General features: G+C 45.2%; 1 protein-coding gene across 1 annotated transcript in view; it reads right to left on the minus strand.

Moving 5' to 3' along the window:
• Window positions 1-24,069, minus strand: part of tmem108 (transmembrane protein 108) — a gene marked incomplete in the record, with an annotated part of 28,988 nt that extends 4,919 nt beyond the window's left edge. The window contains 3 exon segments of the mRNA XM_061093495.1: window positions 301-1,545; window positions 10,700-10,783; window positions 24,004-24,069. Coding sequence (XP_060949478.1) covers window positions 301-1,545; window positions 10,700-10,739 — 1,285 coding nt within the window.
• Window positions 24,070-24,316: the final 247 nt, after the last annotated feature.

Consider the following 24,316-nt stretch of genomic DNA (forward strand, 5'->3'; position numbering starts at 1 on the left):
AAGAGGCTGATTCAGATGAATAGATTTGTGCCAACGTCAAAAATATTAAATGTATCATCAAAGAGGTAGATATACTTAATATACTTTCTATATATTAACCTTTACCTACCTATCCATCCATTTCTTTTATGCTGAGCTAAGCTAACCTGCAGCTGGCTAGCTCACAAATATGTTTATCGATTTTCTCATACAACCCAAAAATCCAGTTCCTGGAAATGTCAAAGTGCTCATCATCAGTGGCAGTAATGAATTTTCATGAAGGTCAGCAATCTCTGTTAAAGCTGCACAGACTCTACTTACAACATGAGGCCACGGGCACGCTGATGGCCAGCACGATCCACATGATGTCCAGCCTGCTCAGGCAGATGGTCAAGCGGGACGACGGGGAGTCCACGGTGGGGTCGGAGCTGTTGCCGGGGGTCCAGGGTTCCTGGGTGGTGGCGGGAACCTTCCTGTTGAGGAAGTTCCTGCTGGCGGTGGAAGCGTCCTCCGAGCTGTTCCCCTTGGCGGGCGCCCCCTCGGCCGAGCTGCCGTTGGGGAGCAGCCCTCCGTACGTGGTAACGTTCCCCGGCCCCTGACTCAGAGGAGGATTGTCTGTGCCGTTACCTTGGGGAACCCGACCATGACCATCCTCGGTGGTGGTCTCGGTGGGTGCAGTGTGGTTGACTGTGAGATCCCCAAGACCCTGCTCAGTAGACAGGGCTGGGGTGGAGCCGGTAGAGGTTTGATTCTCTGTTGGGCTCGCGAGCGGAGAAGCAGACCTCGCCGGTGGGTCTACCTCCAGCTCTTCGGTGGGGAGCTCGGTCGCTGCATGCACATCCCTCAGGGTGATGACGTGGTGTGCAGCCACCCCTGGACCCCCCCGAGCATGCTCCCTGAGTTTCAGGCCACCGTCACTGTGTATTGACGGATGGGACAGCGAGGAGGGATGCAGATCTTGAACGTGCTGGATCGGGTCAGTGGGTTGTTCCCTGCTTGACTTGTGAGGCCCTAGAGGAAGTGAATCTCCTCTGTCTGAGCCAGAGCTGGACATGAGACCCAGGGGGTTCGGAGCCCGTCTGGTAGTAGAGTCCATGTCTATATTGGGGAGCGCTGTGCCGCTGGCCTGGTTTGTATCGACTCTATCTGGGTTGTGGACTTGAGAAACCCTAACCAACTTATTCACATTGTCTCGGCTTCCATCAGAGCTGGACTCCTGGGGCTGTTTAACCCAGCTTCCAGTGCTCCACGTGGGTGGCATGACAGTAATGGTGTCAGGAGCAGGAGGGTCTTCAGGCAGGTGGGAGATCTGGGTGGTATGAGGCCAGGTTGACGGGTAGAAAACACGAGGAGAGAGGATGACACCTGTTGGTTGAGTTCCTCCTTTGGACGGCCATTCCCCGCTACCGGAGCCTTCCTGAGGCCAGTCCAGGTGGGGGGGTTGGGAGGGAGACGAGGGGGCGCTGTGGGCTGCCATGGAGACAGAGTCCTGGGACGTCTGGCTGAGGTACAGCTCCTGTGCTGATGAAACCAGTCCTACTGGCAGTGCTAGGAATGCTAGAACACCTGCAGAGAGAAATATGATGGTCAGAACAAGATAACATAGAAAGACCTTTACCTTAAAAAATCACTATTTCCATGTATGTGCGTATTGTTTTTATGTTCTGCTGCAGATGAAACCGACTGCTCAGGTGTTCAGAGAGAGACGAGCAGCTTTATCACACATGCGTCACACCTTTCACCCTTTAATCTAATGAACCGCTGTGTATATCCGTCACCTGGTTTAACAAGATTACGTTATTAACTGCATCACACACTGGAAGAGTTCCACTGTGGGAAACTGTACACGTATAAGAAGACATCAGACCAGTGGGATGTCTCAGTCTCTAACAGAGATGTGTTGTTGTTGTCACTTTCATACTGAGGTAATTGTTCGATTTTAATTTGCCAAATGATCTTGCACAAAATTACTGAATATTAAAAAAATCTTGTCTTCAAAATGAAATGTGATCATTGTTTTCCTGCAGTTTTAATAACTTTCCATTTACAAAAATAAGGTTATTATGATCAAATGTTGCCAAGGACAGGTTTATTTTCATACCACAATAGAAAAAATTATTCCATTCATCCATTATATATAAATACGGCTTATCCTTTTGAGGGTTCTAGCAGACATTGAGCAAGAGTATTTTAGTGGGAAATTCTTAACAAAAGAATAATGCATTCTGAGGTCCACATGAGCTCTTGGTTGGTTTAATTTAAGTAAAAAATCATCTGATATTTCACACAAAAAAAGAAAAGGTCAGGAAAAATCCCAAAACATCAAAACGAATGTGCTTTTCTTCTTTTACACCACACGAAAGATTGATATAATCAAAACAACATGTTTTGGCCAAATGACACAGGCATGCAATGTGGTGTTGGTGCAGTGGTGAGCATTAATATTTAAATCATTTTACAGTGAAGCCACAGGATAAAGTCCTGACGGGTTCAGAAGAGTCTACTTAACATGCTAAAACCATCTCAGACAGCCTGACACATTCACTCCTTTTCAGCTCAATCCCATAAGGCGTCTGTGTAGTGACAAGTCATTAGCAGGTGCCAGTGGGGAATATCGGTCCTATCATGATAACCAGACAGCAAGAAAGTCACAGAGAGATGAACGTGCTATTGCTTATTAATTTCCCCTTTGCTCCCTCCCCCCCTCTGTCCCTTATTGACACTGTTACACACGAGCAATGTGACACATTAGTGGAGCTCACATCGAGCGTCCGGGAAACGAACATGCATCAATATCATTTCAACTCCTGTCTGAAAGAAAGCTGCATTAATGACAATAAATCCAACGAAGAGAGCCAAACAACGTGTTAGCTCGTCATTCAACACTTTCTCTCAAAGCTGCCGGTGGCACTCAGCCCAAAGACAATCATTCCTACTGGAGATGTAATAGGTCACAACTATATCGTGGTAGACTCCCCAGGGACCATTTTCAACAAGGACTGACCACAGAAGTGTTTAATGATGTATGTTTAATATTTTAATGATGGAGCTTCAGCAGGAAGGAGGAAGATATATTTTAGGCTTTATCTAGACTGGAAATACTTGCATCACTATATTGAAAATGAGAAAAAAGTATCATACAACCTTATCCTGTAATAATATTCACTGGAATAATGCTTCACTCTGCAGATCCACTGTCATTTATCAAAGTCTAGTCAGATTAAAAAAATAAAGAATGTTGTAAAGCTATTGAAGATCATTCACAAATGTCCCGATATATATACACTGTCAAAACCTATATGCTAATAAGCAGTAGTGTTATAGATGCACATTTACTCTATTACTAAGAACATGTATCTGCATTAAAGAATTAGCCATATTTATTATTAGACTGCATTATTCTGGAATTAATAACCCTCCTAAAAAAACAAAAGTCTTTCAAAACCCTCTGACTACAGCAACATGTGACCTCGATGTTGTGACCATCTCTATGGTGCTGCTTCTGTAACTATGGAAACCAAATTTTCCATTTCCAAGGGGAGCAGAGGAGAAGGAAATGGGAGGAGAGGTGAGAGGAGAAATTTGTCGAGCATCTATGAAGCGAAAGGGCACGAAAAGACAGAATAAAGGAAAAAGAGCAATTTACAAATACCGCCAACCACAGTTAATATCATTAATCATCTCACGTTTCTTTACCATAGGATGTTACTCTGTCCCCTTCCTCCTTATTCACTGGAGGTTTTAAATTACAGCACAGCAGAAACCCAAAGCACTGACTATTTAAACCCGGTGGCAAAATCATTAATCATATTTCTCCATACTCTGTGACACAGACTACAACAGGAGAGAGGGTCCGGGTCCTGCCTTCCATTAACCACGCCTGTCACGTCTCTAATCCGCGGAGCCCACTCCAGACTCATATCTGCGGAGATAACACACATGGCCATCCTTGATTTATGACCGCTCGTCTTGGCTGAGATGATCATTTGGGCAGGGAAATGGAACAACAGGCAAGCGCACTCTATCAAGGCTTAAGTGCATGGGCTGTTGTTGATCATTGGTAATGTGACGAGTCGTAAAATTCTGAAGGTGCAGGAACAGCTACAATTGCCATCAACCATTACAGTTTCAGTGGATATACGTTCTTTTTACTGACTCATGTGAGGTCATCATCGATTTTGAACACCAACATCTTATCAGTTCCTCCATGAGTCCAATTAAACGTTTGTACCAAATATTAAGAAATTCCCTCAAGGTATTCACGTTCAAATGGGTCGGATGGACGAACAACCTGAAAATATAATCTGGCCACTGGCTAAAACACTAAATAAAAGCATCACTATGACACAAAGTGACAGGTGTGATATTATTTCATAAGATTGCAAAGCTTCCTCACATGACATATATTTATTGTGACGCTGCAAGCAAGGTAGAATATTAATTGTGTTTTTTTTAACGCTAAAGAAAGTAGATTTAAAAGCAGAGAGCAGTTAAGACAGAGGACGTTTCCCATGCTGAGGTCTGGCTGGACTCACGTCTTCAATCAGAACCTTGAACTGTCACAACCTGGCAACCTGCTGCTGCTGAATAAAACATAAAGCCCAGTCTCCCTTTACAAACAAAGTCATAAAAGAAATGGCCAAAGTAAACACTCAAACACACATACACACACACACACACACACACACACACGACCACATCCTCAGATTTGTCCATCAGAAAATTGCAAAGGGACATAATAACAATGCAATACACAGCTAAGGTAATATTATGTGTGTCCACATGGTGTCTACGGCTGGTAAATAATACTTAGAATACTTAAATACTGTCTTGATATAGAAGTGAAGCTTTGCCTGTTCTTTGTGGAATTGCATCTAATATTAGCTGCTGTTAATATCAACAGGAAGGTTATGTGCTTATTTTAATTTTGTATCTGATACCATTGTTACTTGTTAAATGGGGGGGTTTCTACCACTTGTATCCCAGGCTAATTGTTGCTTGAAGGGACACTTTGTCCATTTCTTAGTCCCTGCAGTATTTCCCACTGAATTTCGATGTGTCATGTTATGTGATGTATAAATATCTCTATATTAGCTATCATGACATAGTAACAGTGTGTATTCCAACCCCCTGCTGTGAATGGATTAGTAAACAGACCCCTGACTATTTGGTTCCATACAGTATTTGTCGTATTGATGTATGTATGTGTGCGTGTGCAGGGATTACATGTGTAGCTGAGTGTTTTTTAAACATGCGCCGTGCAGACAAATGGGTATAATTTGTCACAGCGTCTGAGCGCCTGGCTGATGGAGTGAGAGCGTAAGCAGGACGAACGCAAACTGAGCGGCCGGCCGCGTCCTCCACAAAGACGTGCAGGCGCTGGGAGTGAATTAACAAGAGACATGATTGAAAAGGCACAAGAAGCAAACTGGGCTCCATGAACATCCATTATTGAGTTGCAGCGCTGAGAAGAACACGAGAAAATTGGAAGGAAAAGGTGAAGAATAGTGAGGTTGGACTGGGGGGTGTGTGCAAAGGCCAGAGGGGCAGTGGAGTAAGAGACGTGTGGGCGTTACATCAGCGATAAGACGTGGACAAAAGAAAAAATCACACGTTAGGCCGAGGATCAAAAAGGATATTCAAAGGAAAAATAAGGTGCCAGAGATTTGTCTTGCTCAGCAACACTCAGCAGGATTCCTCTGTGCCTGTCGGCTATTTTTGGCCTGACATGCTACGATTTTCCCGTAAGCATTAAAAAAAAAACGCCCACAAGCAGCAACTGGTGAGAGCAGATTAAAGTTGTTGCATTGAATAGCAGCTCGTTCCCTTTGTCCTTTCACTGCTTTCATCTGCAGGAGAGGTGACACGCAGCGAACACTGTTATCACTCGCACCAACCTGTTGCCCTCAGTATCTGTAATAACCAGACCCATCAGAACAGCACATGCTAATATCATGGAGGCAAACAACGGCGAGTTAAAATGACATTATGCAGGAAAGCTGGGGCATTAGGGCTCTTTTGAATGCAAAGGGAGCTGGGGACATTCGGTGAAGTCCTCCATCGATGTCATCAGGGACATCAATAAATCATGTTGCAAAGCAGGATCCTGTGCAGTGATCCAACGCAGGCTTGGTCCCGCCCATCGTTCACGATAAGACTCAATGCCAGGGGACGGTGAAGAGAAATGTGTCACCGAGTCTGAAGCTACACCGGAGAGATGGATCATAACATTTACTCCTGCTGATGAAAGTAAAAGCCTTTTCCTTCATGGACCAACTCGTACGCAAAGACCCTGTTCCCTGGATCATGGAGGAGCCTCTTCCAGCCAAATCAATCACATTGGAGCACTTAGCGTTGCATGCAGCCGATCAGTGCTTATGCATCTGCCTGACTGTGTGATCAATCCTCAGGGGGGGGGGTTATACTCGCTTTCTCTGGAGGTTGGGATATTTACTTTTCCTTCCAGGGGGTGAAATTGATGTGGCTTGAACGTGCACGGCGACAATCTGCAGACAAAGCAGGAGCCGGAGCCAGGCTGGTTGTGCCGCATCATCAGTGGGCAGCTGCCAGTGGCACTGCGTGAATCGGAGACTCAACAGGAAGCCAAAAATAGAAGCTGCACAATCATCCATCAATGAGGCTCGTGACGGTTCGTCAGGTTGCTCTTCTGGACGGTTACTGCTCCGGCTGCAGGACCGGGGGATAATGAGAGAAGTGTTTGTGCAGCACAGGGAACGAAACCCAACGAGAATCTGGCCAAGGTCACTGGAATAAATCAAACTGCAACACACTGATAAAAAAACCTGTATTAAGATTAAATACGTGATAGAGGTTGCACACCTTCAAAATTTTAAAAAGTCAACTGTTAGGTGATGAAAATCGAGTTGACTTTGAGGGAATCAAGAGTGGAAGATGATTCAGCTCTAAACTGCAATGTCACTTTCTTTTAAAAGACAACAACTGGGCATCAACACTTTTGATTTACTGCTTCTGGAATAATCTGAGTTAGTCGTATTATTACCATCTCTGGATTATCAATAGCATCAACAGACGATCTCAGAAAGTAGCCGAGGCTGTGTTAAAATGGATCCATCTTAGTTTGTGCTACTGTCAGTGTTAGAGTCTTAGTTGGAGAAGTTTTGGTTGATAAGTGTGCTTTTCTCTCATTTTGTCTTCACCTTCACAGCCACTGTGAACCATTAACAACAACTGAAGGTGTTTAAATCACAGATATATGCTTAATCTGTGTGTGTGTCAATCAATAATCGTGTAGAAATGCCCTTGAGCAAGACACCGACCCTCTGCCTGCCGCCCTGGAGAAAACCATTAATACCTGACATGCCTTCACGCCTGAGAATGTGAATGTAAAAGAAGTGAGAGAGTCCACTTCATTATCTAATGGGATAAACACGCATAACCGCTGGTGTGGATGCCCCCGGGCATTGGACCATAACCAGTAATTAAGGACGTCCTCCTCACTGCCCGGCCGCCTCTCCATGGATCACATTCAGCCTCGTTTATGGTAATCAGAAGAACTCCACAGACCCTGACAAACCTCCATGGGATTCCCCCCCCGAATCCCCTGGGGCAAACGGAGAGGGCTTTATCTACAGTGTTCATCAGAATACCAATGAGCTGATATCCCATCATAGCAGCTCACACACGAACCACGGCTCTCAACTCTAAATCCACCGCTCGCTTTGGAAACTAAAGGCTGTCGGACCGAAAATCAAAGCAACCGTGAGTCTTAAATTGGGGATTTTTGTTTAAATTGGTCCAAACTTTTCATTTAATGCTTTCACGCAGAGTCGGGACAAGACTCAGACACAGATCAGATGCATCAGCCTCAAGTGGACGAGTTGTCTGACTAACCGCTGGTGAGATTGGATTATCACGCCTGGACGCAGCGCTGTCGGCACAGACTGACTTCAATGGACCCGCTGCTCTTCTGCCAATAGATCCACTCCAGCTCTGTCAATACTGCCTCCTCTAACATTACTACTATGACACTGTACAACCACTACTAGTACTATAACTATCAATACTTTATCCGTATCAATATCAGCTGCTGCTACACCTGTAACCCCCTCTAACTACTTCTACTACTGCTACGATTACATCAATTACAACTACTACAACTAATCCCACTGCAATACTACTGTACTTTCTTTAAAATAAGTTCTACCCCTTTACTACAAGAGTACTACTTCAAACACTTCCAGCTATACAACAGTAAGTACATCAGTCATCCAGGCTGGATTAAACACAAGGCAAAGTTCAAAGTGATGTATTGTTATTAAGTTTGAATATTTACAATATTAATGCAAACATTTAGCAGAGGTTAGATCACCTCTGGTAAATCTGGTATTTTACTAAACCTGGTCAATAACCACATTTATTTTGTATCCTTTATCCACCGATGTTTCAATATCTTTAAGTCGTAAAGGTGAAAATACAAATATTAATACGTGATACATTAAACCTTGTGTCAAGCAATAAAAAGTTGCTGAGTCACATTTCACGCAGGTCGAACACACGTTTCACCCTAAAAGGAAACTTCCTGTTTGGTGATGTTGAAGAAACACACTCATCGCTCAAGAATGCAGCTCTTCACAATTAAGATGAAATGACTTATGGGTGTATAAATAGCGTCGCCTGCACTGTAGCACAAACACACACATTCCTTTGGTTTGTTCTTGGGTGTGTTCCTCTGCCACTCTGGGTAGAGCGTCTGTCCCGTGAGGGGGGGGTGGAACGGACAGATAGGACACATCCTGTGGACCACTGGGACCGTCCTGGAGGAGGACTGGTTGGGCGGAGTGGGACAGGGGTGGAGCCGGCTGGGCTCTACAGATGTGAGCCCCCCGATAAGAGGGGGAGCTTTGGTAACAGGATAATGAGTTTCCTGTTTGAATGCTCCGCAGATTGTCTGTCAGGTTGCAGCGGCTTTGAAGACGGACGTGTTTATCTTGAGGATCGGGCGGGGGGGAGAAAACACAAAAACAAGTACAACAAAGAGCCCTTGTGCTGTTTACTGGGATAATGATTTAGCTACAGCGGCTGTGACAGCAGCAGCGGATCGGACAGGAAGGAGAAACTCTAAACAGGAAGTTGTCCGGAACCTGGGGAGAACACAACTCCATTTATGTCCCAAACATTTTGAATTTCAACATTCCAGGCTGTCGTTGGCGCCTTTAAAAAAACATCACGAACGTTTGCAACAACACATTAATCACACCAGACAAAGCTCGAGCCTCGTGTACTAATTTACAATTCACACCAACTGCTCTGCCAAGTTATTATTCTTGTTTTTTCCCGGAGCCGACTTCAAAACGCAATTTGCACCTTTCGATAGACATTTGGAATCGACCGGCTTATTTATCGGGCTTTGCTTCGAAGGCCGAGCTGCCAGACAAAATTCTAATTTGCTCGAAACAAATGATAACTGCTCTCCATGGATTCGGGTGTGTAATGCAGAGCTGGGAAGAGAGAGGAGCCAAACCCAGCTCAGAGGGTGACCAGAGCAAAACGATGCCCGTCCTGACGTGGGATCATCCGTCTTATTTCTCCTCTATCTGCAGCATCTTCCCTCTCGCCTGCGGCTGTGGGACGTTAGAGCACATCTGTCTCCTGCAGATGGCCGGTCCCCAGGGACAAATGAGAAATGTCTCAGGCACAGAGACAGAAATTTCAGGTGGGCATCTGAGCTCTGCAAAAGAGACGGCAGACTTCAGCAGAATGCGTGAAAGTAAAAGTGAAATGAGAGCTGTGCTGTGTGGTTGGATTTATATGGACAAGAGAGGCTTGAATATATGGTTTTAATATAAACTGTATACAAGGCGCAGCAGCTTTGGACTCAGACCTTCAGATTAAAGTCACCTTGCTCCACCTCTGACGCAGCTTAACGCTCCTCGCTCCTCGCTCACACTTCTGAGGGATTGAGTCAGATTTGTCGGAGGCAGCACTGGCCCGAGGTGGAGCTTGAGGGAAAAATAGCAGATATCATCGGCCTCTTTAGCGAACCGTCCTGGTGGGTCTGCTGGGTCCCAGACCGAACGTTCCATATTCATGTGACATTCAGCGCTGGTCGTCTGCCAGAGCTTTGTAGATCCAGTCCCAGAGCCTTGATCCTGTCCTCTGAATCTAAAGCAGCTACAGGCTCACGGAACAACAGGAGCTAAAGTGATTCAGCGACTGAATGTACAGCGTGTGATTACCTGAAGACGTTTATCAGCGTCTCCAGCAACAAACGATTACGGTTTTGTTCACGTGCAGAACGGGAGGTAACGCCTGAGGCAAATTAAATCAATGTTTTTTCCCCTCCGATCTATAAACAGACTGAAAAACGATTGTTTCTACAAATGACTCATCTGAGATTTCATTATTTGGTTATTTGACAGTGTCTGTGCTCTCCACGACTTGTCCGTGGGAGTTAATGTAATTACCAGTTCCCAACAGGACCATCACAGTGGTTTTGATATACACTGCTGGGCGCTCCAATATGTCTAACGTGGTGTTTGCTGATACAGAAGCGGCTGAAACTAAATTTCTCACATGGGCCAAAGTCTGTTGTCAAATTAACCTGAACATAGTTGATATATTCGATTCTACACTAGAGTTTCTATATAATTCATAGCTTATGAATAGGTTCATAAATTTACATTAAAAGATTTGTCCTGTTCTGCGCCCTGGCATGCCCCCCCACCCTTGGTCCACTCACTCAGCAGCTGGCAGCGCAGGACCTGCAGGCTCGTCTTCATGGTATCATGTGATCCGGCTCCTCCTCCACAGTGCTCATGGCTCTCTGGTAAAGAAAGAGAGAGAGAGAGAGAGAGAGGTTAGATGAAACTCAGGTATGAAAATCACATTCAAGTCCTGGTACAGTGTCAGTGTGATGCACTGTGATTATGTCAAGGTGGGTTTAAGTGAAGCAGACACAGAGAAGGAAGATTGTGAAGCTCAACTTTGACAGTTCAATCCATGTAATGACTGTCAGGCAGCAGTTACCTCTCACAGCGGATTAACTGGATCATACATAACCAATATTTTACAAGAGAAGCCTGTAGGCCGGCAGCGGTGGAGACCGGCCTCAGCTGCTGGCATCCTGCAGGCTGTGATGGTCAGAAGAACCAATTACTGAGCATCAAACACTGACCAGTGAGCCTTGTTCTGAGATCACCACTGCTTGTGCACCCAAGAGTGCTCTTAAGGAGGATGACTCACTGATGGCCTGCTGCTAAATGAAAGGCCACACACACACACACACACACATACACACGTGCATATAATCTCCCACTGGGGGAGTGTGTGCATCTGTTTGTGTGCATCTGTTTGTGTGCATGTTTGCTTCTTGGGCAAGACGCATGCACACGCCACTCACACGCTAAATCCTTGTAAACGTCTATTCGAAAATACACGCACACCTAAGCATCCTTCACCCTATACCTGCATGAATAATCTGTTGTGAGTGGGACGTGTGAAATTGGATTTGTGCCTCCCAGCACGAGGGGTCTGGTTGCAGGCAACCTCTGTTTCTGTGGGAGATGAGAAGGACGACAACAAAAGGAACAGATACTAATCCGTTCACGAGGCTTTAAGTCGTATAAACTGAGAGGAGGCGACTCACCACATCTGACTCATCCTGTTCATATCGCTGCCATTGAGGCAACATTCTGTAGTTGTTAACTATTTGGAGATATAAAGTAGCTATGAACAGAGGAGTTCAGCATCTATCTATCTATCTATCTATCTATCTATCTATCTATCTATCTATCTATCTATCTATCTATCTATCTATCTATCTATCTATCTATCTATCTATCTATCTATCTATCTATCTATCTATCTATCTATCTATCTATCTATCTATCTATCTATCTATCTATCTATCTATCTATCTATCTATCTATCTATCTATCTATCTATCTATCTATCTATCATCTACCTACCTACCTACCTACCTACCTACCTACCTACCTACCTACCTACCTACCTACCTACCTACCTACCTACCTACCTACCTACCTGTCTGTCTGTCTGTCTGTCTGTCTGTCTGTCTGTCTGTCTGTCTGTCTGTCTGTCTGTCTGTCTGTCTGTCTGTCTGTCTGTCTGTCTGTCTGTCTGTCTGTCTGTCTGTCTGTCTGTCTGTCTGTCTGTCTGTCTGTCTGTCTGTCTGTCTGTCTGTCTGTCTGTCTGTCTGTCTGTCTGTCTGTCTGTCTGTCTGTCTGTCTGTCTGTCTGTCTGTCTGTCTGTCTGTCTGTCTGTCTGTCTGTCTATCTATCTATCTATCTATCTATCTATCTATCTATCTATCTATCTATCATCTACCTACCTACCTACCTACCTTCCTACCTACCTACCTACCTACCTGCCTGTCTGTCTGTCTGTCTGTCTGTCTGTCTGTCTGTCTGTCTATCTATCTATCTATCTATCTATCTATCTATCTATCTATCTATCTATCTATCTATCTATCTATCTATCTATCTATCTATCTATCTATCTATCTATCTATCTATCTATCTATCTATCTATCTATCTATCTATCTATCTATCTATCTATCTATCTATCTATCTATCTATCTATCTATCTATCTATCTATCTATCTATCCATCTCAGTGAATAATTGCAGGAAATTGTAATTGATTGGGTGTTAGCTTCCCACCGAGGAGAAATAAAAAGCATTAAATATGGGCCACAGCAGGGAATCAAATGACAAATCGGAAAACCACTTCTCTCTCTCTCCTCCTGGCTCCACTTTTATATTGCACAGGGGAAAAAACTAGAATATGGAACTAAACTGTCACACTTTTACATGACATCTGCACAAAATTCTGTTCTTGTAAAGTAAAAAATAGTGATGCTCACTGTGGCGCCACTCGTCAGTCACAACTGGGACTCTACAAAGGGCTCAGTATAGTAACTGCAAAAAAGATGAGGCTGCAAGAAGAATACAGAGGTACCAGGAGCAGAAAATTTTGTTTTTCCATCTCTGCATCTGAAGAAATGACACAAACCCTTCCTGCCTCCACTCACCAACACGATGCTGCAGAGACGTCACTGTCCGTCTGTGGTTTAATATATTTTGCATCGTGTTCCTGGTCTAATGAGCTCAATGGCAGGGTGTGAAGAGAGCAGCTGAGGCTTTCCACGGTGATTACACCTCATCAGCCGCTGCCACGCCGGCGTGCTCTCGTAGACACGCTCTAATTTGCAGGCCACAAGGGGTGAGGCAGGGGGGAAGGTGGGTAGGTGGGGGGGGGAGGGAGTGAAGAAGACGACCTAGTGACAGGGAGCGTTTCATTCGTGCTCGTTATCACAGAGAGGACAAACTGCATGTGGACAAAAGAGCGTTCTCCTGCTGTGGAGCTGAATCAGAGTTCAGCTCCACGCACAGTCGCACACATGCAGGTACAAGATAACACACAGGACGACAAGTCAGGGTCGCGCCTCTGCCAAAACCCCCCCCGACAGGATGAGAGGCTCGGTGGCAACAGCTGACAGTTCTGTTGCGTCGAGGTGAGACACACGATTTCTGATGTGGAGAGTTCAGGTTCAGGTTCAGTGCCTCCGAGGTGTTTCTACAGACTTCAGCTCGGTGGTGGATGGATGCAGGTGGAAGACAGATGTCGGGGGGGTGGTGTGTGAAAAAAAATCTATTTCGGTGAGAAATAGATTCTTAAGTTAAGGATCTATATCTAAAGCTAGACTTCCAGTGTTACTGTATATCTCATTGTAGCACCAGTACCTAAAGCAACAATATGTTCCACCAATGCAACACCTGATGGTCTGAGTGGTTCATTTGTGTTGTCTGTGTGTCTGTGCTTGTATCCAAATATTGTGTGCAGGTATGAGGACGTGGTCGGTGCTCGCTCGATGGTGATTGGCTGCTTGGCGGATGTATGAGAAACCAAGATGGTTGTTGGCACATGAGAGCAGGCTTGGTCCCAAACCACCAACCACCTCCACACGCCCAAACTATTGTGCAACCTGAAGTTTGTAACCACGTGGAATACTCTGGGTGGTTAACAACCTGTACAGCAGATATCCAGACACCCCCCACCTGTATGAGCGGTGTCTCTCGGGCTGCAGATACATTTTGCCTACATGCAAAACATAGATACAGATACAGGATCATATAAATCCTGTAGATACAGGAATTAATTTGTTCCTGTGATTTAAATGTACTGTTATCAGTCAAGAACTGGTTATTTCCATTTGGGCAAACCTGGAAAAGAACATCCTCCTCTGCTTTCATGAAGACAACAGAAGGAGAACACACCAGAGATCAACACTGACATCGGCAATAACAGATAATAATAGATTCACAGGTAAAAATACATTCACAGTGTCAGCGTTGCACTTTGTACGTTGCACTCCCGGCTTCCTGCCGAGGAGGGAGAAAAAAAAGTTGCATGGCAACTGACATGCACACAGACGGCAGCCGTCACCATAGCAACCCTAATAGTAGTGATATTCAAATCCATTCACAAGGACGTTTTGGGGCTTGAACAGAATTGGATAAAGACAGAAGGGAGATGTGGGATCACAGGATTTCTCACTCACCCCCAGGCAGAGGGAGAAATCCAGTGACAGGTCTGAAGGTCTCTGACTGCAGCTCTGAGCGCGTGGACACAGACTGGAGGTCACAGCCAAGGTCAGCCGACACGGCCGGGGTATTACGCCTGTCACTCCATCTCCCTCCAGCCGCAGGGATAACAATGCTTTTAATTTTGGACTTCCCTCTATTCTGTGGATATCTATAGGTGGCGTGGCGTCAGGCTGGCTGTTTGCCCGCGGCGGAGAGAAGAGGAGGAGGAGGAGGAGGGAAGGGAAGTGTGGGAGTCGGCGATGACGGCGTGAGCCACAGTGTTGTGTTCTCACGGTCAACTGATAACTGGACCTCCAATCAGAACCGCTCTAGGCTTCTCTCCTCTCTGGTTTCGATGCCACACTCTCACTCTCTGGCTTATCTCTCTCTTCAGGAACCAGAGAGCGATTCCTGTCAGCTCGAATCTGCACGAGGAGGAAGATCCAGAGAGAGGAGAGGTGAAGTGTGAGGAAACGGACAGAGAGAAGACTGCTGCCACACTATCGCTCCGATTCTTTTCAAAATCATTCATTTAAAATGTTCTTTTTCATCCTCCAGCATTTACCAGCAGACTTGTGATCACAGTAGATCTATGGTGGAGCTGCGCCATTAACAAAGCTGGTTACGTCAGTGATTTCATCAGCGCCGTGACTCTCAGAGAGTTCGGTTCCATTTCAAATTGTGCAACACCAGCTTGTTCCACAGCGACCCGGAGGACGTGCCCACACAGAGTCCATTCCTGCTTTGATGTAGATGGAATCAGCCCAGTGCCTGATAGCTCTGCTCACGCTCTGAACATGTGTTTCCTGTGCTTGTGTGGATGAGATTGTGCTGAGTCTTCACCTCTGGGGTTCTAGTGCCATCTAGGTGACCTTGCAGAGCAACCAGCTGCTTGGCACCAATCACAGAAGACTGTTGTGCAGTGGAAACGCTGATGAAGACTGCGAACAATTGTGTTATGAAACCATTTGTCATCAGTGGGATGGTTATGAGTCACTCAAACAAACTCTGGAGCCTTGATATCTTCATTGTTCTGCACAACCAGTGTGTTGATGACCCGTATTGGATCAGTGCAAATACAGGCTGGAGTTAAACGTAAGCAGCCAGAGCTTCAAAGCAGGACTAGAGTTGCTCAAGTTGCTGAGTCACTTTGTTGCTGTGAGCTGTGGCCCTGCATTGGTAAACCTGCCAGGATCAACTGCTGATGCTGAGTCATGATGGTTGAAGCAGGAACACGAAGGTTATCAGTCAGAACCATCGCTGCCCTCCAGGCCCGGCCCGCAGCACAGCAACACACCAGCCATTAAAAGAACATTAGGCTCCCAGCATGCAGTTCACTCTGACCATAACAGAGGAAGTCAGACATCAACCTCCCTGTCCGGGCGGCTCGCCACAATATCTCAGATAGAAGCAGGAATGCTTTTGATTTTGTCCAAATTCAAAAAGTCCCCTGGATCTAAAACACCTACAAAAGGTATGCCTGTTTGTATTCTATGTGGAGAGATGTTCGACCCTTGTGGTCTCGTCAAGTTATAACCTGGACTCTGAATAGGAGATGGAGTCTTGGCCCAGATATCTACACCAGAAGCCCCAAAATCTTGGCTCCCAGAAGTCAATTCGGCTTCAAGCTTTGGCCGATTGGCTCCGAGATTGAGTCGATACCTACATACACATAGAGAATCTAAAAACAAATCTGCAGCTGTGAAACTTAACTTCAACAAGACAGAAGTTTATACTCATGTGTCTGTTATGTCAGTATCTTTTACAGACAGTCCATGGAATCATATTGAATGTGTCAGGACCGAGACAGAAGGACAGTGTAGCATTACAGATGATTCACTCGTCAATACTCATTAATGTAGAAGGCAAAAGCGCGGCACAGGAGCAGGAACCGACTTTCCTGAATCAGTGTTAGTCACAGCTTTCTGATATTTCTGTAGCTTCCTTCAAAACACAACATTTCACCTCGATACTCGCAGCACATGGACAAAGTAGAGAGAAGCTGCAGCTCTCACAGGATGAATGAATCTCTGACTCGTTCAGTGGAGAACTCCCACTCAGGAGGAGCAGAGCACCTGTGCTCAGGGGCGACGGAGGAGGAGTGGAACAGCATCAGCGGCCTCTTCATCACTCACCACACACACACACACACACACACACACACACACACATACACACACACACACACGCAGCCACGACCAATGACTAACGCCATTTATCAGAGGAATCGTGAGTAATCTGTGGGTGTGAGAAAACATGTGAGACTCAGAGAGATAAATGGTGGCCAGTTAGGAATCCTGCTGAGTTGTGCGGCTGCAAGGAATCCATTTACAAGCATAAAGTTTTGCAGTACGAGCTTCCTGTGCACCTTTTAAACATTTTCTGGAGTGAGTCCGAGTAAAGATGCTTCATAGGTGTAACACAGGCCTCACAGGTAGGTGTTGGAGGCTTCAACCATCAAGTTATCATGCAGCAACTTCCAGCCAATCACGTGCGTTATAATTAACACTGTTGTTAGCCAATTAGATCACGTTAATGTGAAAGAGGTAGCTGGTTTGTGTTCATCTGCCTGGTTTGTAAAGTATTTGCTAAGTCGACAACTTACCAAGTCAGACACTGAGGTTTTTGCTCTAAAGTGAGTTCAAGTCTTTGACAGTTTAGTCTAAAATTTGTTTCTTGGCCCATGAACCGTCCTTCAACCAAGTTTGTTTAAATCCATTCAGAGGATTTTGCAAAATCAAACCAGCCAACAATGAGACAGGGGTGAAAACATTATTGATTATTGATCGTGTCAGGGTCTCGAATTTGAAGTCAAAGCTTCGGTGGGTCAAGTTTTTCCAGTTCTTCATGGAGGAAGGTCTGAAACACCTCACGTCTGAGGCCCAGTTGATATCCTCAGAGCTTTTTACCCTGTGACACACGGTGTCGGGCTCCAGCGGCTTCACTGCATCACAATGGGCCGTCATTAAACCCAGAGGCGAGGCCCAGGCAGTCTGACGGATCCAGCAGGGGATCGAATCAATGACGGGGGGGCTTCGGCAGTACGCTGTGTAACACACACCTGAGGTCGGGTCCAGGAACAGAGAGCGAGACCAGTAACAGAGCCCCGGGGGGGGGAGGGACGTGTGACAGACCTGTTATATCACTGGGAAGGGGACACCACAAACTGAATATCCAGCACTTAGAGAGATTGAGGGAGCAGAGGCCTGTCAGTGGACGGATTTGATTAGTGGGGAAGTCTCGGCCTGACAGGAAAACAACACACACGGAAAAACTTTATTAGTGCTGTCCCCTGTGGCTCCAAGCCCAGATTGTTCTCTTTTTTTGAAAAACTCTCACACGTTTTTACGACCTCACATTATGATGTTGGCAGACAGCGGAGAATCGCCAGCGTAGAATCAGCGAGCGAGAGCGTGTTATTTAGCGCCAGAGGTCGACTGCCTCCCTCGGAGTGCGCTCACCTTCGTTAAGACCCAACCGTCTCCTTAACCACATTTTAAATTACCACTTCCAGACTTTGCACACACTCATAAAACACCAGTCCCACAAGATCCATGAATTATTCTCTGAGAAATCACTGGAAATGTTAAAAAAAAAACATATCTCATTAAAGAAAGTGAATCCGCACCATGATTTAATGGCTTCTTCCTTAGGTCACGCTCCACCGCTCCATAAAATTCAATCGAAATCAGTGGAGTAGCTTTTGGGTAATCCTGCTAACGAACAAACAGATGCAGATGGAAACATAACCTCCTTGGCGAAGGTTTATAAGTAAATAAGCTAAAATATATAGATAAAACCCTAGATAACGTCCTGCATTGAATCCAGTGTGATGATTTCTTCTCAGTGGTTGATATCTGGCTTCTCTCTCACACCTGAGGACCTGTGATACCTGCAAATTCTCTGCAGCAGCCTCCTCCGTCCCTCCTGAGAGTTATGGAGCCCGGCAGTAAAGCAGCAGCAGACATTGGGATGCAGCTCAGCCATCACCACCGTCTGAGCTGTAAATATCCTCCGCTCTGTCTCGCTCCCTCTTTCATCCTCGCGTCCTGACGTGACCCCCGACTGACTGACTGACTGACTGACTGATGAAGTGCTGCTGCCAGGGATGAAGAGTAACGTGAAACCACAAGTCCCCTCGATGCTCGTCACACCCGCGAAGAAAAATACAAAAATAACAATGCCGCAAAAATGTAAATGAATAGGTGAGAGGGCTGTGGGGTGACAGCTGAATCTAACACACTTACTCTGTGTGTTCAGACACTTCAGTCCTCCAGGGGTTGGATGCATCGGTCTCAACACAATCTCGACTCTGCAGACAAATGTTAACGGATCTCAGCTCCACACAGATAGAGAAGAATCTCAACGCTGCTCCTTGTGTGTTAATGTTTGAGATCATTTGACTGATCTAATTCATACATAGCTCTTCTCAGACATGAATTCTGGAGAATGTCGATATAGGACATTTTCTGGACATTTTACTATGAGGCTGGTTTTGGGTCATATCTAAATATCACTATATCAAACTTTTTGTGCCCTGCGTTCAGGCTGTCTTGATTCAACAGGAATAATTTAATTCATCTACACCTCCTTTCATTTTGTGATTCTGCACGATGAGACGCTGGTTCGACAAAGCGCCGCCAATCGCTTTGTTCAACAAACCGTGCCGAGGCTGGAGACAGACAGAGTCAAACGTTTGCATGAATGATGTGGGAGGAGAAAAAAGTCTTTGACAAGGTTTCTGATCTGCAGCCTGAATATTTTACCCTGCAAAAAAAAATTGAAAAACCAGTTTGTAAAAATAAAAAGCAAACCTCTCTTTGTAGAAACACTCCCAGGGAGAAACATCTGATCAAAGCCTCGTCTCCGGCTTCTGTCTCTGGCAGATCTCCAGAGGAAACTGTCCGGGCCGACAGACGGATTGAAATGTAAAGTCTGCCTCGCTCCGCCTCGGCTACATTGATTATCGGGACCGGTGCCGCTCAGCGAGAACCACGGCAACAGATAACAGGCACATAATCCTCCGCGTAACGTCTGTCAAAGATTGAAATTCACACCAGGAAAATCGGGCCAGAAGACCTTTGATGAAGTGCTTAACCTCGTCCATCAAAGACTCCATCGGCACTGGAGGGACACGTCTCCGGAGACTTCTCTCACTTCTGAAGCATTATTTTTCGTGCTTCTAAAGATCATTTTCAGATTTGATTTAGACTGAACTAACTTTGCTTTTTATCCACAGCTCCTGATTTAGCGACAAACTGTTTGAGGTGTCAGTTCTGTCCTGGCGTTCAGCGCTCCGGGACAAACTTTGCATAAGTCCATGGCCGCCTGACTCCATGAAGCTGGGAGATGTCAAAGGGAGGAAAGTAAAGGGATCTCCAGCAGCGACTCTAACTCACGGAGCTTGATGTTGCAGAGGAGCCCGGAGCTGCAGGGCCTTTCTGCTCCTTCATCTCCCATCTCTCTTTGCTCCCCACTTTCTTTAATGTCACGCCACGCTTTAATCCCAATAAGTATCTTCCTCGTTCCGTCCTCTCATCTTCGCTTCAGCCTCGCTCTGTCTGCTCTGACTCCCTTGAACCAAAGAGGGGGGTTCAAAGTTGCCAGAGTACGTCGGCTGGGGGAGTTTTATTTTAAGTTTTATTATGATTAATTAAATATGGGTTTATCTCAAACTGTGACACTATGAGTAAATGCAAAGCTGATAGTGTTGTTACCTTAGGCCAAGGATGTTAAGTTTTGTTGTAACAGGAAGTCAATGAATCTGTGACTTCAGATCAGTGTAAAAATAAATTTCAACTTTCAAAACAAATAGCTCAATCAATGGAACCTTATCTAAATCTGCATTAATCCATAATTGACAAATTCCTCCAGCTCTACAGTTCAGCTCAGAACCTTCGGTGCCTTTCAGCTTGTTGTTTTGGTTCAGTCTCAGTCTTATTGTCCTTAAAAGCAGCAGCTGGCAAAACTAAGCCTTTCATTCGCCCACACTGTGAAAACACTTTAAACACGGTGAGCACACGATTCTGCTCAAGATTTTTTAATATTTGCCTTAACGCCCAAAGATACTTAACGGTTAGTCATCCTGCAAATGTCAACTCACAAAGGGAAGAAAGACAAGCTCTTATTATCCCTGAAGAATTACAGGCTCTTTCATTGAAAATTTGTCAAAAACACGAGCAGAGGAGCAGAGTTAATATAAGAAAAAATATCCTGTGCACCACTGATCCCTGAACGCCTCTGGAAAGCTGCTCCGGCATCACTTGGACAGAGGATTTATCTGAGGAGCACACCTGTCCTCCTGCTCCACCTCCCTCCCACATTCAGCTCAGCAGGACATTTAAAAAGCCGTTTAAAGCATTGTGTGTTTTAGGTGGAGACAGATTGGAGGAGGGAGAGATTCATACTAATACAACGCCTACAGCAAATAAGGGCTGGAATAACAAAGTTTAAAACTTGTTTTTCCAGCTGGACAGAATTTGAAGAAATGTCCAGACTTGAAATATCGTGTTCAAGAGGCCAAAAACATGCTTTGTGAGGTCACTGTGACCTTGACCTTTGACCTTCACCCACACAAATAGAATTTGTTCATCTGTGAGACTAAGGGAACATTTTTACCAAAAGTTGAAGATGTTCCCTTAAGGTGTTCTTGAGATATCGTGTTCACAAGGCAAAAAAAAAACCTGCCTTGACCTTGACCTCTGAACTTCTCCCAACACAATCACTAAAGTTCATCCTTGAGTCAAACTGAACTTTTCTAACAGATTTAAAGAAATTCTCTCCAGTTACTTCTTTAACAATTTGACAGATTGAGATTTTGCACCAAATACAAAATCATAATGAATCTATAACATATTACAAACCCATAAATTAGCCTAAAATCAATAACCAGCAGTTCAGCCTAATGTGTGTGAGGTCAACACTTTCGTCATGTTTCCTGTGACTCTGGTGACGTGGGTTTCGTCCGTCTGAGATCTGTCTGCAGCCGCTCAACCACCTGTCACCCTGTCGGCCAGTGAAGGTGACGTCCAACCTGCCTGTGGACGATCTGTTCTCCAGGGTGAGCCGACACAGGGGGAGAGCGGCCACAGGCAGAGCGGCTTCTCAAGATTAAGCTTCAAGCTGCAAATCTCATTTCTATATTTTATTCCAAAGGTTGAAAGACAAACTTTTTGATTTATTCAAACACCAACAGGGAAAATATTCAGTTTCCCAAAGAAACATCAGAGATCTGCGCCACGGATCTGACCTTGTACAACTTTTAAAGTTATTTCGATGTTCAAAATTCTAAAATAGTATTTGCACATATTGAATCTTGACCTAAAATTCAACAAAACAGCAAACAAACGTTCTGCACAGAAATGATAGTTGTTGTTTTCTACATCTTTTCATCCAGAAAAGGAAGGAGGGATATGCAGATAGTTCTCTGGAGGAAGAATTCATAAATTAACAAATTCTATTTGTCTGGTGCAACATAAAATCCTGATTTTGATTCATGAAATTGCTTTGTTTTTCTAAATTTACTTGTATATCCTTCATCCAATACCATCTGTTCAATCTGTTCTTGATTCTGATTGGTGGGGCAGGGGATATTTTTAGCCACACATATTCAATAAAAGACACTCCAGAGATTTTAAATTAAGACAAACAGACAAGCCAGCACCACTGTGAGATAGCATGACTCAGCAGCAGAAGTGGGACGACGAGGAGGCTGTCAGCCACCATCCATCCTCCGGCCTCCCAGCGGGGGGGTCACACCCACCACCAGGCCTCTGCCACCGAGCAGGTGAACTGTTCAAAGGACGCCAGTGATCACAAAACACAAGCTTCGATACACAGAGTCATAACTCTGGCAGCAGAGAGGAGAGTAGATGCAAGTGTTTCCCTACATGAGGCTGTTTCTGAGGGAGGAATTGCTCTTCAACCTCCTGGACTCAGACTAGGATGGAGGTGAACTGAACTGCAGATGAAATGACGGATATTTGCCAAACGACTCGTGTGATCTCAGTGAGTCACTGTTTTATTTGCCTTGAGGGTTAGAGATTAAAAATGTATTTATTTAGTACATCACCAGGCCCCTGTGGCTGCCACCAACACAGAGGACACAACGCTATAAACAAACTTAATCCTTTAAATCAACAGAACAGAGGAAACAGGGCGGCACAGTGAGCTTATTCCCACACGCCGAGGGGGGTGAGGAGGAAAACAAACACGGGGAGGAGTTTAGTCCGAGTGGTTTTGAAGTCCGATGGGACTCAGGTGAGTATTAGTATCAGTGAGGACGTTTCGGAGACTAATGCAAGAGATCAGGGGTTCTCAACCTCGGGGTCAGGGTCCCACGTGGGGTCATCAGATAAATCACAAGGGTCATGAGATAATTTACACAGTCGGGGGGAAAAACATGTCTGAGAAATCGGACTCGAAATCAGCTTGAAACACTAGAGGAGCAGGTAGCACTGGCATCAGTGCAACGATATATATGTATATAATGTTTTATCAAATCTGCTCCAAAGGTTAATGAGATCTTCTTTGATCAATATCTCACCCGTTCACCAAGTTTAAAAAAAGATCGATTCAGTAATTATTTGTGTGATCTTGCAAATAGACAAATGGACAAACTACAAAGGCATAAATACCTGCAAAGGCCCGACAGTTCCCTTTCAATTCAAATGGAATTTAAATGTATTATTCTTTGAGAAATTGATAAAAATGTTGAAAAACTCCAATACTACATGCTTCCACCAGGTTTCTTGATAATCTGTCTCGTAGTTTTTGCATAATCCTGCAACCTAACAAAGGAAAGAAGCTGAAAACATCTCCCTGACGAAGGTAGTAATGGTCTCAAGATGTAGAATGAAGTATTCTTAGAGGTATGCAACCTATGACGAGGGGAAGTCAGTGGACAATGATGGTTTTAAAGCAACACAACGCAAAAATGTTGAGTGTCTTTTACAAATGCAACATAAATGTCCGGCACTTAGGAAGCTGAGGTAAGCATAGTAGGAAATAACTTAGGAAATCCCTTTGTTCCAGAACAATGGTGCAATAGAAAATTCAATGTGTCAGTGGAGAAAAATGTGACAATAGACGGTGGAATTCACTCTTTCCTGTGATGTGATGATCTGAGCGAGCGTATCTATGCACAGGAGCTCCGTGTGCAGCGGGACAGGAAACAAGGACCTTTGGCACATACAGGAATGTCCGTGATGTAGACACAGCAAATCTGAACTCAGGAATGAGCGTGTACTCCAGGAGGAAATCTATATACTGTGTCCAGAGTGTCTCTACACTTCCAAAAAAACCTCCAGGAAGTTCCTTACTCGCACACGCACATCCCGAGTCGTACCCCTTGACGCGGCCTCTCGTCGGGTGACAATGGCAGGAACGAACGAGCAGTGGGGGAGGATGTGTTTTGGAGGGAGGGAGCGTATTGTACCTCGTTTCCTCGAGCGGTGCCGCAGAAACTGCTGAGGGCCGAGAGCAGCGGCATCCGGAGAGAACGTCCAAGGTCTAGAGAGTTCCCGCCGGGCACCGACCACGTGTCCGGAGAGCCAGAGAGAGAGAGAGAGAGAGAGAGAGACCAAAGGAGAGATGTCGTATTGTTCTCCTCTCGCCTCCTCCTCCTCCTCCTTCCCCCCCTCGGCTTGAACCCACACTATTAGTGAGGCGGATTAACTCCAAGAGCGGCTGGTGCTGAGAGTCTGCAGGACTCTGTATGCAGGCGAACACACATTGTGTCACTTAGGCTT

The sequence above is a fragment of the Limanda limanda genome, chromosome 20, assembly GCF_963576545.1.
Source record: "Limanda limanda chromosome 20, fLimLim1.1, whole genome shotgun sequence".
NCBI classification, from domain to species: domain Eukaryota; kingdom Metazoa; phylum Chordata; class Actinopteri; order Pleuronectiformes; family Pleuronectidae; genus Limanda; species Limanda limanda.